The sequence below is a fragment of the Mycetomoellerius zeteki genome, unplaced genomic scaffold (genome assembly GCF_001594055.1).
Source record: "Mycetomoellerius zeteki isolate Tzet28-1 unplaced genomic scaffold, Tzet1.0 scaffold202, whole genome shotgun sequence".
NCBI classification, from domain to species: domain Eukaryota; kingdom Metazoa; phylum Arthropoda; class Insecta; order Hymenoptera; family Formicidae; genus Mycetomoellerius; species Mycetomoellerius zeteki.
In genome coordinates this window covers 558,449-574,007 of record NW_017256980.1, presented here as the reverse complement: position 1 = coordinate 574,007, position 15,559 = coordinate 558,449, and the positions used below count along the sequence as shown (strand labels likewise).

At 36.4% G+C, this 15,559-nt stretch overlaps 2 protein-coding genes across 2 annotated transcripts in view; both read right to left on the bottom strand.

Annotated features, from left to right (window-relative positions):
- LOC108722366 (uncharacterized) overlaps positions 1-9,119 on the bottom strand; it is a 24,605-nt gene extending 15,486 nt beyond the window's left edge. The window contains exons 1-5 of the mRNA XM_018447436.1: positions 9,049-9,119; positions 8,762-8,902; positions 8,133-8,264; positions 2,020-6,850; positions 1,646-1,976 (exon numbers count right to left, since the gene is read on the bottom strand). Coding sequence (XP_018302938.1) covers positions 1,646-1,976; positions 2,020-6,850; positions 8,133-8,264; positions 8,762-8,902; positions 9,049-9,072 — 5,459 coding nt within the window. The 5' untranslated portion in view covers positions 9,073-9,119. The remainder of the gene's footprint in view (positions 1-1,645; positions 1,977-2,019; positions 6,851-8,132; positions 8,265-8,761; positions 8,903-9,048) is intronic.
- A 95-nt stretch (positions 9,120-9,214) lies between these two features.
- LOC108722365 (uncharacterized) lies at positions 9,215-9,978 on the bottom strand. Its single transcript, XM_018447435.1, has 3 exons — positions 9,897-9,978; positions 9,666-9,827; positions 9,215-9,481 (listed from the first exon to the last, which is right to left on the bottom strand). Exons 2-3 carry the CDS (start codon positions 9,714-9,716, stop codon positions 9,215-9,217), a joined length of 318 nt encoding a protein of 105 aa, XP_018302937.1. The 5' UTR covers positions 9,717-9,827; positions 9,897-9,978.
- Positions 9,979-15,559: the final 5,581 nt, after the last annotated feature.

Here is a 15,559-nt window from a genome sequence, read left to right as displayed (position 1 = left end):
AAATAACAAAACGTTCTGAAGAAGGTTATGGTCAAAAATGTCAAACTTTCTAGTGGAAACGTCAGATGGCACCTGACAACACTCAGTGTTGCCAAGGCTCAAAATATAAGTAGTATCCCTTGATGTGTATAAAAGTTAAAAGAAAGTATATATTAAAAGATTTTAAAACTGTGTAAAGTTTAATGAGTGAACGCGTAGAAAAACATAGAATAAGGAAAAGGAAGAGGAAATAAGGATTTTTGGAAATAAGGGCAAAATTTTGTGACAGAAATGACAACTACAGTTAGGGTTAAAAGTAAGCAAAAGACAAATAAGGTACATATTAAGTTTATAAGAGTCATAATGCAGAAAATCTTTGATCTATAATATATATTATATTATGCTATTTTTAGTACAAAATATATTATGCACAAAAGATTTCCTGTATTATGACTCTCATAATCTTAAAATTTTACAATTAGCAAGCATGCACAAAATATGAAATATTACTAGTCCAATAAAACTGTCCATTTCATGAGCAGTTGGCTCGCTTATTAACCAATTTAATAAACATTATTGTTGTGTTTCTATTCAGTAAATGGATTCAGTTTTACGCAACTTTTGTACGCAATAACTGCAAGCAAAGCGTTACATCCTGATTGGGATCCTAAGTAGTTTTCCTTCTTAGTTACTAGACAGAAATTGGTGTAACTGTTCAGTAACTGCTAAAAAAATGCATGAAATTTCTACCAGGGATATAGATAGTTAAATAAGTATTATTTTTGTATTGAATCTTTATATCACTTAAAATAAATCGTTGCAACAAACATAACGAAGTAGTGCAGCGAAAAATCAGATATTTGATCAAATTAATCCGTTTGATTTGTTCTTATACTGAAAATCTCATTAATCTTTTAATTTTGATTCCTTTTCAGTCAACTAATTTAATTCATATTTTGTCTTGGTGGCGTTTAAGGTCCTGGAGTATCTATTGCTGAAAACGGAATTTGAAAAAATTAATTCATTTTTGAGAAATTTTGCAGATGGACAATCGGACGGACAGACAACCAGGCCAACTGTGAAATTATAAAACAGCTTGCTACGCTGCACTGCTTATTAATAATTACACGAATTTTTTTAATAATAAAATGAATTTTCCTCGATTTTCTACGTTGCTTCTCCATGTTTTCATCAAATAATTTTAATAATGCTACAAAGCATTAATAGTCAGTAGTATTATCAAATGTTTGATAATATTAATATGTAATCAACTTTTGAGAATTTATACGAAGTTATAAAAAATTATGCACAGATAACGTTTCCATATAAAAAAATAAGAAAAAGGATATTAATTAATCTATACATGTACATTGAAACAAATATTAATTTTTAATAAATATTTGTTTGAGTAATTCTGAGTAAATATTTATTATAATAAATTTAAACATATTTATATTTATTTGATACAAAAACTATTAATTTGATTTGACTATTTTTTTTATTAAGTAAATATTTATTTACTGTAAATAAATGCTTACTTAGTACTATTCAAAGAAATATGTATTAAGATTTAGTAATTTTTCTTCAGTGTAGAGTACTACATAATAGGAATTCTGCGTCAATGAGAATCCCGGCTGTATCAAAATTAATATCTAGTATTAAAAACCTTGAAATTGCCTCTTCGCTATTCGCCTGCATATCGTCGGAGAGTATCGCTTCATCATAGACAGCAACTGTTCTTTCCTTCTGCATCATAGGTCGTGCAACATTTCCCGTATGCCAATCGATCCATCTTGGCCACCAATTTCCGCGGATTTCGATTCTCGCGCCGACCAGGCGGATTCTCGAGATACAATAAATCATCCCTCCTGGCAATAGCTTCATTATCGCTCGAGTCATTCTCTCGATCTGTTTCACTTTCATCGTTCGCGTAATATTCGTCGTTGACGTTGTCGATATTCTCGATATAGTCAGATCCTCCACTCGACAACAATCGTCTACCCGATCGATGCCAACCCAATCGAGCAACACGTTTCTCACTTTCTACGAGACTCTTCTCGGTGTTTGCCTTATCCGATACCGACGATGACTTCCCTTTGATCTTATTGATTATTTTACGGACAATGTCATGCACTTTGCCTCGAGGATATCGAAGGTATTGTTTCCCGGCAGAAACGCGGCTTACTCGAGAATCTGCAAGATTTTCATTAATCTTCCTCGTGTCCTCGTGTCCCCGTTGTCGTGCGAGACTGTTGGAGAACAGCGGCGAGATCTTTTTATCGACACTTTTAGCCGCAACGTCGAGCTCGTACGACTCGCCCTTATCGTTCGGTATCATCAATTTCACACCGCGAATGACAGTATCCGTTTCACGACTTTTGTCCTGGTATCCGAGACTTCTTGCGCAAGTCGGTAATATCCCACCCACGGATGATTTTTCCTGTGGTTCTACGCCGCGATCCGACAAATCGTTCGCGCTCACACTAGCGGTTCTTGCGTTCTCCGACACGTTCACCGCGATTTTTCGCACCACCGCGATTCTGTCGATCTCAGTCTCCATTCGCTCACCGAACGCCTTTTCCGATCTCCGATCTATTTCCAATTTTTCGCGCACCGATCCGGAAAGGTCCGTTCGTAACTGTGGAATTTTTGTCGGGCCTGCAGGCGAAGTATCGAACGATACCAATGTAATTTCACGATTTCGCGAATAAATGTCTTTGTCGAATTTACGAACTGTGCCGTTTTTCAGCTTTATAACGGTGAAGTTCTTCAGATTATCTTGCCTATCTCGTTTCTTCTCTTGCACATGCGAATCGAGATTACCTTCAACGGTATGAAACCTAACATTACGTCTTACAATATCTTGAAGAGCAGCATTGAGCTTTTGTATCTCATCTCGATTTTCGCAACTGCGTTGAGAGGATCCTCGACTCGCAAGATAATCCAATTCGCCGGCTAATCTTTTTTCAATTCTAGAACGTAATTCAGCCAGCTCTGTTATATTCGGAGACTTTCCGTTTTTATTCAAACCCGTTCTTCCATTTCGCTGAGCCTCTTCATCTTCGCTGTCGTAGTCGTAGAAGATCAAGGAATCGCAATTGCCTGCCGCGCGGTTAAAGTCCGATCTCTTGCCTCTCGTCTGTGCGACACCGGAAGAAATTATCGTTGATGAAGTCCATCCTGAGGAAGTGTTCTGAAAATAATCTCCCGATTTGTAGCGGTGCTTCCTTCTTTCTTTAATCTTCTGGATAGGTTTAGATCGACTCGCTGCGATTATCTGCTGCATTTCTGTAGTGCGATACCAAGGGTGCTCCTCAACCTCCCTTTCCGCATCCATCATTTTCATGTTTGCAACGTAATTGGTAATTTTCTGTTGTTTCCCGTTTTTCTCAGTTTTGTTCGACATTCTTCGTGTTTTTGCTTTGGACGAAGTGCTCACGCGAGGCCTTCTAGATTGAAATTTCGGTTTAAGGACAGTCATTTCATGAGTGGTTGTTGTTGCTTCCGTTTCCTCCATAAAGGTAGTCTCGTCCAGAGAGATCTCATCATGTATCTCTTCTGAAAGTGGTGTCGTTTTCAGCGGACGGATCGAAGGTCGGAAAGCCACGTCGGTGATCTTGGTGGTAGTCGCCAAGGTCGTCGTGAACTGAATGACTGTCGTCTCTTCTTCAAGCGGTAAGGTTTCCGCTTCCGTGATTTCGTCGAAGGTCGGCATGCCCGGCATGATGGGCGTGTATACTGCGTATTGTCTCACGATCCGATCCACTAGATTAGCAATTTCCTCTTTCTCTCGGGATCTTTCTAGGAAATCTTCCGAATTTTCCAGAAGCGGTTCTTTGGTACAATAAAAATCTGTTCTTTTCCTGCTCAACGAAATTTCTTCAGGTTCAGTAACTGATGCACTACCGCGTGATGAAAGCATCGGGTCGATTGGCGAGCCTTCAGGCTTCATGGAATTACCAGCAATTATCCACGGAGAGTTGTTATTAAGTTCGAGGAATCTCGCGTTCTTCGTTTCAACTCGCTCGCCTTCGCTTCGATTGTTCAATGCTTCAGGATACGTCGTTTTCTTGGAACTATTCGCCCAACTGCTAGATAATGTTCTAAGTGGATCACCAGTGACCTCGAAATAGCCACTGACATTCTCGTTCCATGAAGTATCCGACAAAATTTTCTGCGTGAAAACTTGCGTCTGCCTCATTGCGAATTCGGTTGTATAAATTGAATTTTTTGATTCATTAAGATTAACTTCTCTTGAGACATTAAGCTTCCTCATAATCGGTGATGACAGAAAAGGATTGATAACGAGTTTGAGAAAGACGGATCCTTTATAATCGGTGGAATCTTTTCGCGTAATTAATGATATAATCGTTGTAACTTCATTGTTTGTCATCGTAGATTCCACGAACGAATTTTCATTCACAGTTGATCGCTGACATTTATCAATTAATTCTACGGGTTTATTGCCATGAATCACAAACAGCTCGCCCGATCTACCATTTTCTCGCGAAAGCGAATTGTGTCCTAGTTCATCCTGAATTTTAGGGATATCAGCTTTTGCGATTTCGCTCTTTGTAACTACTTTGAAATTCTTCGGAGTTTCTTGAATAATTTCTGTAGAGTCTTCCTCGGTAGAATCTTCCTTCAGGACGTTGCTTATTCGCATGAACTTGTCCTCGATCCGCTTATCAACGCTGTTCTTTTCGCCATCTTTATTATTGAAGTAGAAGGGATTATCGTTCTCTTCGGATTGGACTTTCCTATGAGAATGATCGGATTCCAAAATCACTTGTTTCTTCGGACTTTTATTACCTCCAGTATTTGATATTTTCTTAGAGTAAACCTCAGGTCGAGTATAATCAATAAAGCCTTGCGTTTTGCGGCGCGAGGCTTCATCTGTCAGACTGTTGCTCCGATTGTGAGCGTCTACAATATTAAAAACTTCCTTTCCGGTTTGAAGATGTCTTCGAAAACGTCTGTCGTGCTCCGAAAATTTGTTCCGAAAACTGTCGCGTTTAAAGTCCAACAACGCGTGCTTCCGCGTCAGTCCACGACCCGACTTTCCGAAGCGCTTCAACTTCTCTCCGACAACGTCCTTGTCTCCGCGAAACTTCTCGGCGCCCTTCGACTTCCGCAACTTCCGGCGGGTCTTCCAGAATTTGTAACTGTTTTTCAAGTTCACGTCTTTTGGCGCTCGCTCGGGCGAGTTATACATTCTGTGCGATTCTCGGTCTTTGTATAAATCCTCGAAGTCGTAGGGAAATTCTTGTATCTCGTTGGTTGGTAACGAACCGCGAATTTCTGATTCCAGGATTTTCGTCAATGATTTATCTGCGGAACGAGCGGCGACGGTGGACACGGATAATTCTTCTAGCCGCGAGATTCCATTGAAAGAGGAGAGATTTCGTAATTTCGTAAAAGTAGGAGCGGTCGAGATTCGCGTCGATACATTAGCATTTTCCGTCATCTCCTTATTGCTTGCATTACCTCTTCGAATCGCGGCTGCACTTAAGTTCTTCCTCACGATCGAAGCGTTTCTCAACGCGTTAATGTTACCCGAGATGTTCTCCGACGTTCTAAATCCACATTGTCTCTCTTCACCTTCCGTCGACGAGCGCGTTTCCGATATCACAATTTTAGATAATAACGCGAATATGTTCTCCTCGAAACTATTCGATTCTATTGTTGATGACGCGATACCATAATTAATATTCTCATCAGTATCGTTTCTGAACGAAATCCCGGGCCGAATAAAAAATTCAATGGTCGTGGGAATACTTCCGTTATTAAGCAGCGCATTATCACCGTTGGAGAACGCATTCTTCTCCTTTCGTCTCGAAAATTGACTCTCTTCCGGAATTCGTGACGAGTGTATTGCTAGGGACGATGTGTAATCGAAAGTATTTTCTGGGTGAGCTGCGCCACGAAATCGATCTCTTGCCATTTCCTCGTGAATTCCACTTTCTGAAAAATTCACCGACCTATCGCACTTCTCCAGCTTCAGAAACTCCCGATTATCCTCTTTGCTGCCCATTTTCACAAAACCCTGTTCACCTTTCAACCTCGTTAGTTTCGCTCGAGGACTATTCGCAGCTAATCCTTGAATCAAAGATCGATTATCGCTCTGATGATCAAGGAATTGCGGAGATTTTAATTTGTTAGACCCATAATCGATTGTATTTGTGAATTTTGTAATTGTATTTTGAAAATTATCCGTAACTGATTCATAAAGCGAAGATTGGTCGTCGCTGGTCTGTCGATCGAAGGTCCGTTGATCCAATTCTCGAAATCTGTCCTTCAAATCGTCAAGACGTCTAGCTGATAAATCGTTTTTGTCCAATAAATCCTTATCGCTTTTGTGTTTTATAGCTTGTTTCATGGCTTTCTTCTTCATGGCTTGCTCGTACATGGCATCAATATAAGCCTCAATCTTGCCCTTGCTCGGCGATGGATCGGAGAACACGTTCGTCAGTACGGACGGTAGGGTTTCCGCGCGATTCGCGTTCTCCGTCCTGGGAAATCCTTCAAGTGGTCGAGTGCGCTGTCGGACCGAATTGTTTTTAAACTGTTCTTTTTCTTGTTGTTTCCGAAAAGGAGACGCTTGCTCGCCAAGTGGGCCATTAACGGCGGAAGTATTGCGGCTCGTTACTCGTCCTAACGCGTCGTTCTCAAGTTGGCGGTTGTGCTCTTCGTTCCTGCTCCTCGTTTCGACCTGGCGCTGTGCCTCCGAATTGTCAAATAAATTTGCGCTCGACACGGACCTGTTGCGAGCTCCGTTTGTGCCATCGTCCCGCTGGTAATAGTTTGACTTGGCGGCGACCGAGCGGAAACTTTCGGCACGCTGCGCGTCCTCACAAGAACAGCAGAAACCCTGAAAGCGATCCGTTGTCTTGTTGCGCACGGCTCTTACTGCAGGGACATAACTTGCCTAAAGTTTAATTAAATGGCTCGCCATTGTCGGGGAAGTTTGAATAGATTGTCGTGTAAACGATGGCACATCTCAAAATTATTTTTGTCCTTTAGGACAGTTTGATTTGATCGTTATAATAATTAAAAAATATTTAGTAGTAATGATAGCTTCATTAAGTGTAACACACGAGACCAGTGAAATGCAAATATTAATTAGTAATGCGTAACATAGAAACAATAGATAACAATTTGAATTCTAAATTAATATATTATCATAATGTATAGTGAAAAAGATGATATTATGGTCATTCATTTACATTTTATACAATAACTTTATTAATAATCAATATTTACATTTAAAACTTAATGATTATGACTGCGTTCCGTTATTCACTGAAACTCTATAGTTCGTATTACGTATACTATAAATTTTCACTACTCACAGTGAACAATAGAACGCAGCTTACATTCGTCAAAGTATTGTTCCATCGATTCTAGATTCAAAGACTATGAAATATGTAATTACTTACGACATTATTCATAAGAATGTGACGATATTGTATAATGAGTTGAAGAGAAACAAATGTGGTAATGTGACCTCTCATAAAAACAGATTTTAAAAATTGGTTTTATTTTAAAAAACAGTATTTGGTTATAAAATTTTATATTTGTAAAAAGATAAAATATTGAAGAATGTATGCAAATATACATTCACAAATGTATATACACAATTTCTTCCATATAGGACTCATTACTAAAATTTTTTAAATATAAATAATCATTACAATTCGCTGTCTAATAACAGAAATATTAGGAAGGACTATTATACCTATATAACTATGGCCGTATAATACCTTCGTGATAACTTTTTTAATTAAGCTTTGTTTGATATACTTGTACAAATATTTAAGAAAAATTAATTTAAAATTATTTTACTAAAATTTATATAATTATTATCTTTTTTTTATCTTTACTGATGTCAGTTTGCTTCTTATTTAATTTATTTGTTTTGAATAAAGACGTCCTCCTTTAGTTGTACTTTTAAAATTTTTCTACTTTTAAAATCTGTCATTCATCTATCATTTTTTTATTGAAAATAAAATAAAACTTTTGTACAATAAAATAAATCCTGATTATATAATTTTGAATTCAACAAAATTATTCTTTGATTTAAATAATATTGACAAATGCTTTTTGTATAGATATTTTATGTAAATATATTTGCTTTTTTATGTTACTCTTACTTGACTAAGTGGTATTGGCTCTTCATTAACTAACATTTGACCGCAAGTTGGGTTATCTGGACCATCATTACATCCAGTAAAGTTTGCTCGATGATTATTAATGACTTCTTCTCTTGCCTCTGCATTGACAACCTTATTCCAAAGCGATCAACGTATAGGGAAAAAGTTCGCTTTCTGGTTGCATCGGTTTGGACGCTCATTCTGTAAGCTTCAGTCTTTCTTCCATATGTAATGAGCGATAAAGAATGTGAAGTTCACAGTATATATGAACGTCCAAGCCGAACACAATTTTTATTATATAAGTACGCGGATAATTAAAACAGCGCGAATTTATCATCAGTTAATACTCATTTGTGTATCAAACGTAGATAACCCAGATTACATTAATGGAAACTATTTTGTCGACCTCAATCAACAAATCTTTGACGAATTTAATTGATAATTTATCCGAAAAATTTTTATAGAAAAATACTTTCGTCCAGTATTATTACATCATTAGCAATGAAACTCCCATTTTTTTATTTTTTTACAAATTTGCAATTTTTTAAATTTGCTAAAACGGTGATATTATCAATTAAAGATTGTCATATATATTAAACTGATATAAATTAATTAATGTACACACTTACGCCTTGAAATTTTAGTCCATACAAATGTAACAGAGATTCTTGACGGACTTTTATGACATACGGATTACGTAATCGAACTTTACGCATTTTTAGCGGATCCAATACATGATCCACCAACACGAATTCTTCCTGCGTGTTTGTCTAATGGAATATGTTATTTTATAATAATTATTTACGATGAAGGCCAAAACTTAAAAAAAAATTATAATTATATATATATAATACGATTTTTAAACTGAAATAATAATTTGAACTATTTAGATAAATTAATGTATATTTAACAATACCTTTCCAACATTGTTAATTTTCATGCTAATAATCACTTTTCTTCTGCAATTTTGTATCGATTGCCTACGGGATGTTTCTCTGCTATCAATTAATAATTAAAAATATTAAAATCAATTACTTTATGGATGATTCTACTCCAATAATTTTAATTTAAATTGCGTTTGACTACATTTCTTTCCATGTTTGTGAACAATGAACCAAAACAGCTCTAATTTCGATCCATGGGTGATCTTGATTGATAAGTGGTTCTTTGAACGAGGAACGTTGACCATCCTCGTGCTCAAATCGGTCATTATAAAACTCACGTTGGAGCCATCGTGATGTGCAGTCAGGATTCCTCGATGGATGATACTGGGGAATGTATCGAAACTCCGATATGTAGGGGTGTAAATGCGGGGAAGTAGGATGAGGGCCAATTAATGGGAGTACCATCTGAGTATATAATTCAATTACTTACGACGATGTCAAGATTTATAATAGGATAGTCAGTAATTGCTTATTTTTATAAATCTGTTCTACTTATACTATATTTATGTTGAAATAATTAATAAATCTTATGAAAGTTTATCGTATAATCCTAAAGAAAATGAAGTTGCCAAACGATATCAGAAGATACCTGCAATGTTATCCAAAGAATCTTGAAAGGATACAAATGAGCTGGTGACATGTTAGATTATCTGGTGCGACATTGTTATCACTTGCCGAGCTCATTTTAAATGCAAAACGGCATCGAGCACACAGTCTATCTTAAGTCTTGACGTGACGCACATGTCGTAATCTTTAACGGAACAAATAGATCAACCACAAGCTTCCAACTGAATGAATTAAATACTCTCGTAATGTGCACCTCGAAAATAGTAGATTTCTTTTCGTATTTCTATATGTAGTTTAAATTAAACAGAATTTTCGAGGATATAAGGTTATGATTTCATTAAAGTCGAAGTATAACTCAACATCAATGATGAACCTATTCGTCTAACAACTCGATAAATCTAGATCCTTGTTTGTCAATCGAAAATTAATCAGTTTATAACAGAATGAAGTATATGGGATGTTCAAAGAGACAAAGATATATATAATAAATTTAAACGGTTAATTACTTATGTTATATTTTAAAAATAATAAATCTGCTATTTATTTATAAAAAATAAAGTTTATCTTCATTTTGAATAAATATTTATAGTTAGTTAAATAAATTAATTATTTTAAATTTTTTATGTAGTGAAAAAAAATTATGTTGATTTCGCACAAATTAAGAGAGAATTTCATACACAAAGAAATTTACAAATTGGCAAAGATAATAACAGTTTTGAAGCATTTTTAAAATAATTTGTGCATTTCAATATTTTTTAATATAAATATTTAAAAATGCTTTATTATTTTATGTAAAAGCTGCAATTAATTTGTCTCAATGCAACTTGTTAAAAAATCATATTTTTTTATCAAGGCTATTATATTTAATCAACACCCGCATGTGAATAAAACTGGCAGTTGATTCATCCTTCGTAGAGAAAACATTTAAATACATTTTAATTCATTCAGAAGAATTTATAAAGTATTTTAAAAACGTAAATTTAATAAAATCTTTGTTTATTTATTTATTTTTAAAACCTTAAACCATTATTAGACGATACATAAAGATGCTTGATCGTTTTGCTTAAATCACAAAATTAGCAGATCGCAAGAATATAATAATTATCATAACATAACAATTTTCCCAATGTTTAATAGGGAATAAATGAGAAATAAATAAGAAGGAATAAATAAGAAATAAACATAGATAATTTTTTTCATTATTAGTTTATTCTGACATTTTAAGATGTATGGACAATTATTACATAATAATTTTATATAATGAAAGGTTCTCCTTCATGGTGGTAACTTTATATAATGAGACGTTTCACTCTTTTTTTTATTTTAATCTTTTGTGTAACGCTCGCCCTTTTCTCCCCTGTTGATCGTCCCCCTCGTAATAAGATTCTTACACGTTCTTTCACAACAGAAATCAAATAATGATTATTAAACTATGAATGCATCATGAAATACGTGCGCTCTTGATTATTGATCGTCAATTAAATGTCATTATTCACTTGTTTTGTAGTTATCTTTATCATTATCAGTGTGTTATAATAATTACCATTAATCATTATAATTACGATATAACGCTATAATTAATCCTCCCACACAATTTACTGTAATTCGCTCGTTTTCAACCGTGATAACGGCAGAGAGAGAGCACTTTTTTTTTATATGATAGGATGTATAGCGAATGTGTCGCGGCTGTTATCGGCACAGTAAATTTCACCTCGCCTCGCATTATAGTCGTCATTATAGTGAATTTTCACCGGGAGGCCGTGTATCTTCGAAAGAATCCTCGTCGTCCCTTTCGACTTCTTTCGCGAACGCGAGCCCTTCAGGGCGGCCTAGCCACGTTCTCTCCGACTTCCTTCTTCTCGCGACAGTAAAGAAAAGAAAAAAAACCGACAGATAAAAAAATACAATCATAAAAAAAATAAGTAGATCAGATAAAAAGTAATCTCTGGTAGAAAATCTGCTTAGAAATGCAACGTTTATACGGCTCACAGTCTCTAAGAGGTTGACGTGATCCTTCACGTCGTGTCTCGATCAATCGCAGTCCTTTCCCTTTCCTCGTACGTGAGAAGCGCGCAATTATACTCGCAATTATACTGTATACAGGATGCATCAGATCTACCAGGAATTATTTTACGAACGTTCCGACCAATTTTGCAATTTTCAGCTTTTTAAGTCTCGATTGTAGAATCGATGAAAAACAAAGCATATTTGTCATCGATCGCTTCGTGTGAAAAGAGCTTTTATATTTTAAATATAATGCGGTAATTAAATGACAGCTCTTTTATTCCCGACTTAATTTATCTCCGCTGAGTCGACTTCAAATTCGTCGCAAAACTCGTCCGTAAAGTATTTCTCGACGGGTCTGGGACACGCTATGCACAACTAAAATGAGCGAACAATGTCAGGTATACACGTGTACGTATGTACATGTACGCGTAGACATTTAGTTGTTACGTTTAGTTGTTATGTTTTTCTTTTTTTTTTTTTTTGGTGCGATTACATGACTAGAAATGCTTATACACATACGTACCATCCATCCATCCACGCGGTCACACGCATACACACATAAAAGTATGACTTAGCAGTAGTATAACTAATACGTATCTCTATATTTTATATATGTATAATTATATATTTGTATGTATAATTATATATATATTACTCGTCACAATAGCTTCTACCGGCTGTCTGTGTATTAAGCTAATTTTACAACAATATGGCAATCATGGTGAATAATGAATAATACAGCTACGTTATCGCGAGACTACACAGTCAGTAACACTAATCTTAGGGACAGTAATACAAAATAAAAGGACTCTCGCATCACGGATACAGTTTTGCCAAGCGAAATTAAGTCGCGTGTTGTACGACGAAGCAACTCGCGCTATCACACGGGCCATGACATTCTCGGATTCATCGTGAAAACTTCGCAACTTTAATTCGCTACAAGCAAAAGCGGACCTGTGTATTTTTAATAGATAAAAATAACGTCGAGATTGAATATTTTTAATAAAAATAACCAGCAAACACTCAACCGCTCGAGGTATAATCCATCTTTATAGTACATTTTTTCCCGCAGAGAGAAACATTTTATATGTAAAAAAACCACCATACAGAAAAACTGCTATTGTTTCACACCACAAAGTTGCAACGTTTTCACGCGGGCATTCCGTGCTGTCGCAATAAATAAAGACGAAAAAGTAATTCCTCATCGATCTCACTCCGCAAAGCATTAGCTGTCGATTCAAGTTCTCTCTTCCATCAATGAGAACTCGATTTATCTCGGACAGATTCTTCGCGGCATAACTCCCTCAGATTCTCAATTCTACACTCCTGATCAAATTACCTCGTCAATAAAATCGCGATCGCGCTAAGCGACTTTTCTTTCGCGCTGTTTTTCCCGTTTACCGCAACTTGTAGATTGATATGAAAATGACATGAATCATTGCGCGCAATCGCTATAACGCTACGTATAAAACTTCTCTAAGACACACCTGAATAAAGACTGTCCGGAAAAACGCCTCGGTGAATTAAAAATAATCGCTGTTTTTCCTTCTACACAAATAAAATAAACAAAAATAGAATAAAATAAAAAAAAAACGATAAAAAATCTTCGATTTTATCACAAATGTTTAACATGAAGATGTTAAAAAGGTACCGCAATTTTTCAGACGTCTCTCATAGACAATTTTGGAATCGTGAAATATTTCGTCGTTAAATAAATCGCTTAGAAGGAAAACTTCGATTTCCCGATGTTGAAGCACGAACTAGGCCACCCTGGCGAAATTATTTCGGACGACATCCGATATCGGATCATCGCGCTTAGTCCGATGATGAAGCCCGTTACGATCGGTTGTGAGACGAATGTGAGGTGACACGAAATGAAATGTGCGTCGCGAAGTGTGCCTCGAAGGGAGAGAGCTCGCTTATACGAGTGAGCTCCATAACATACTGGAGCGAGCCATCGAGGAGTGAGGGTGTCTCAATTCCTAAACAAGAATATTCTAATTTAAAGTTGGTACTCTTTTTCTTTGTCAGGGATTCGCTGATTGGCGAATGCTGTTTTACTACCATAAGTAGAAATGAGTCAGAAAAACTAATATTGTCTACCTTTTTTTTCTTCATCGGGTCACAGTTTTCTATAGCTTGGTATAAGGAAGGATTGCTCCAGTATATTATAGAGCTTACTGGTTTAAACACGCGTGCAATGAGAAACAGCAGAGTGAAAGACGCGAAAAGAAACGGGGTGGTGAGACTCGTCGATCCGATCGTGCGGCATGAGCTTTATGCTTTAAGAGCTGTATCCCGATTCTATAATTTTAACATCAGTGTCGATATCGTTATATTGTCGTTGCATTACTTTTTATCATATATAATACCTGCGCAACACTATATAACGATACCGTTCACTAGCCTTCTTTTTTTTAATTGAACTTTTTGCATGATTTACTTCTCCTCCTTTTCTCTTCACGTTAGAGAATAAAAAAAAATTCAGTTAAAAAGTGCAAAAAGTTCTGTTAAAAAGAAACAAGTCTAATGTTGTTAATGCCCATTTCTGCCAATGTAATTAACTTTAATCACTGTTCAATTTACTCTTCATTTTGTTCTAATTCTTAGAAACAGAAAAAATAAAGAATTGATTGAACCGAGAGATTCAAATTAAATTATATTGATAGAAATGGGCATAAAAGAATCGGAGTACTGAACAAAAAGATTGTCGTAACTCGTAACTATTTCGGACAGAATCGTAACTCAACGTAAAAAGACTTATCGTAATTGTTTTCGACAATCTTCATGCTCAGGCCCTTACGCACGATACGCAGCAATATGCGACAGGGTGGTCCCGCGAGTCTCGAGCGTATATTACTCACATTTAATATAGTATCACACATAATACTATATTATTATTATATATTATAGAATTATATTATATATACAGACTCGAGATATCTGTCCACCCGTCTCGCCGCAGCGCGATCAACTGATCGCTTGTCTTTCGATCTCGTCTACCATCTTTTTACGATCGTCGTCTTATCAATTAATTTCTGATCGGATCCGCCGATCTTTATTCTGTAGGTTAAACAAGGACATCTATTGCATAAGTCGCGGATTAAGCGCACGGTGTAAACGTAGCCATAGTCGGTCTCTCATATCGCAAGGCCAATAGGCAATACGTCGAACGGGTTACTCGCTTTATAGATCTTTCTTTCAACCTTGCCGAAAGAAGCCAGTACTCATGACCACTTCCTGTTTCGCAATGGTTCTGTATTTTTACTAGTTTATCGCAAACCATTCGCTCCCGTATAACCGTCCGTTTCGCCTAAGTATCTCGTCTAAGCACTCATCAAGGAAACATGCATCTTGCATACAGAAACATCGCCTATATCGCTTCTTAATGCTGAATCATGTACAAGCTAGCAGTAAATCGGTAGACTTACAAATATAGTCTCATATATTCCTGTTCACGATCCCCGTACTTGATATCTACGAACATTTCACTTAAATTAACGCGTGTGAACTCTCCTCCCTCCCAGACCTCCCTCTCTCCTAAATATATTCTCGGTAAAACAATTTCACCGACATGTGTCGTCGACGAGCTCATCGATAGATTGACTAGAGCCGAAAAACGATCATCTTCACGCATGATTTCGATTTAGTTACGTTACGCCGCGGGTTGTTTGATCTCTCACTAAATCTTAGATTCGTGTGGAATCAGTACGAATCGAGCAACGTTGAGAGGTGAATCTTTGGCTCTCGTCGGACGAGACGTCTCTCAGACGTTTTTTTGCTCGATTTTGTTTCCTGTTTCGCTTTCCCAATTTCACGCGTTCACCATTTATACATATACCCAGTCAGAAAAATATTCTGATTAAATCAAGAAAAAGACCCAAAAAGAATGACATTTTTGTTAGTTTA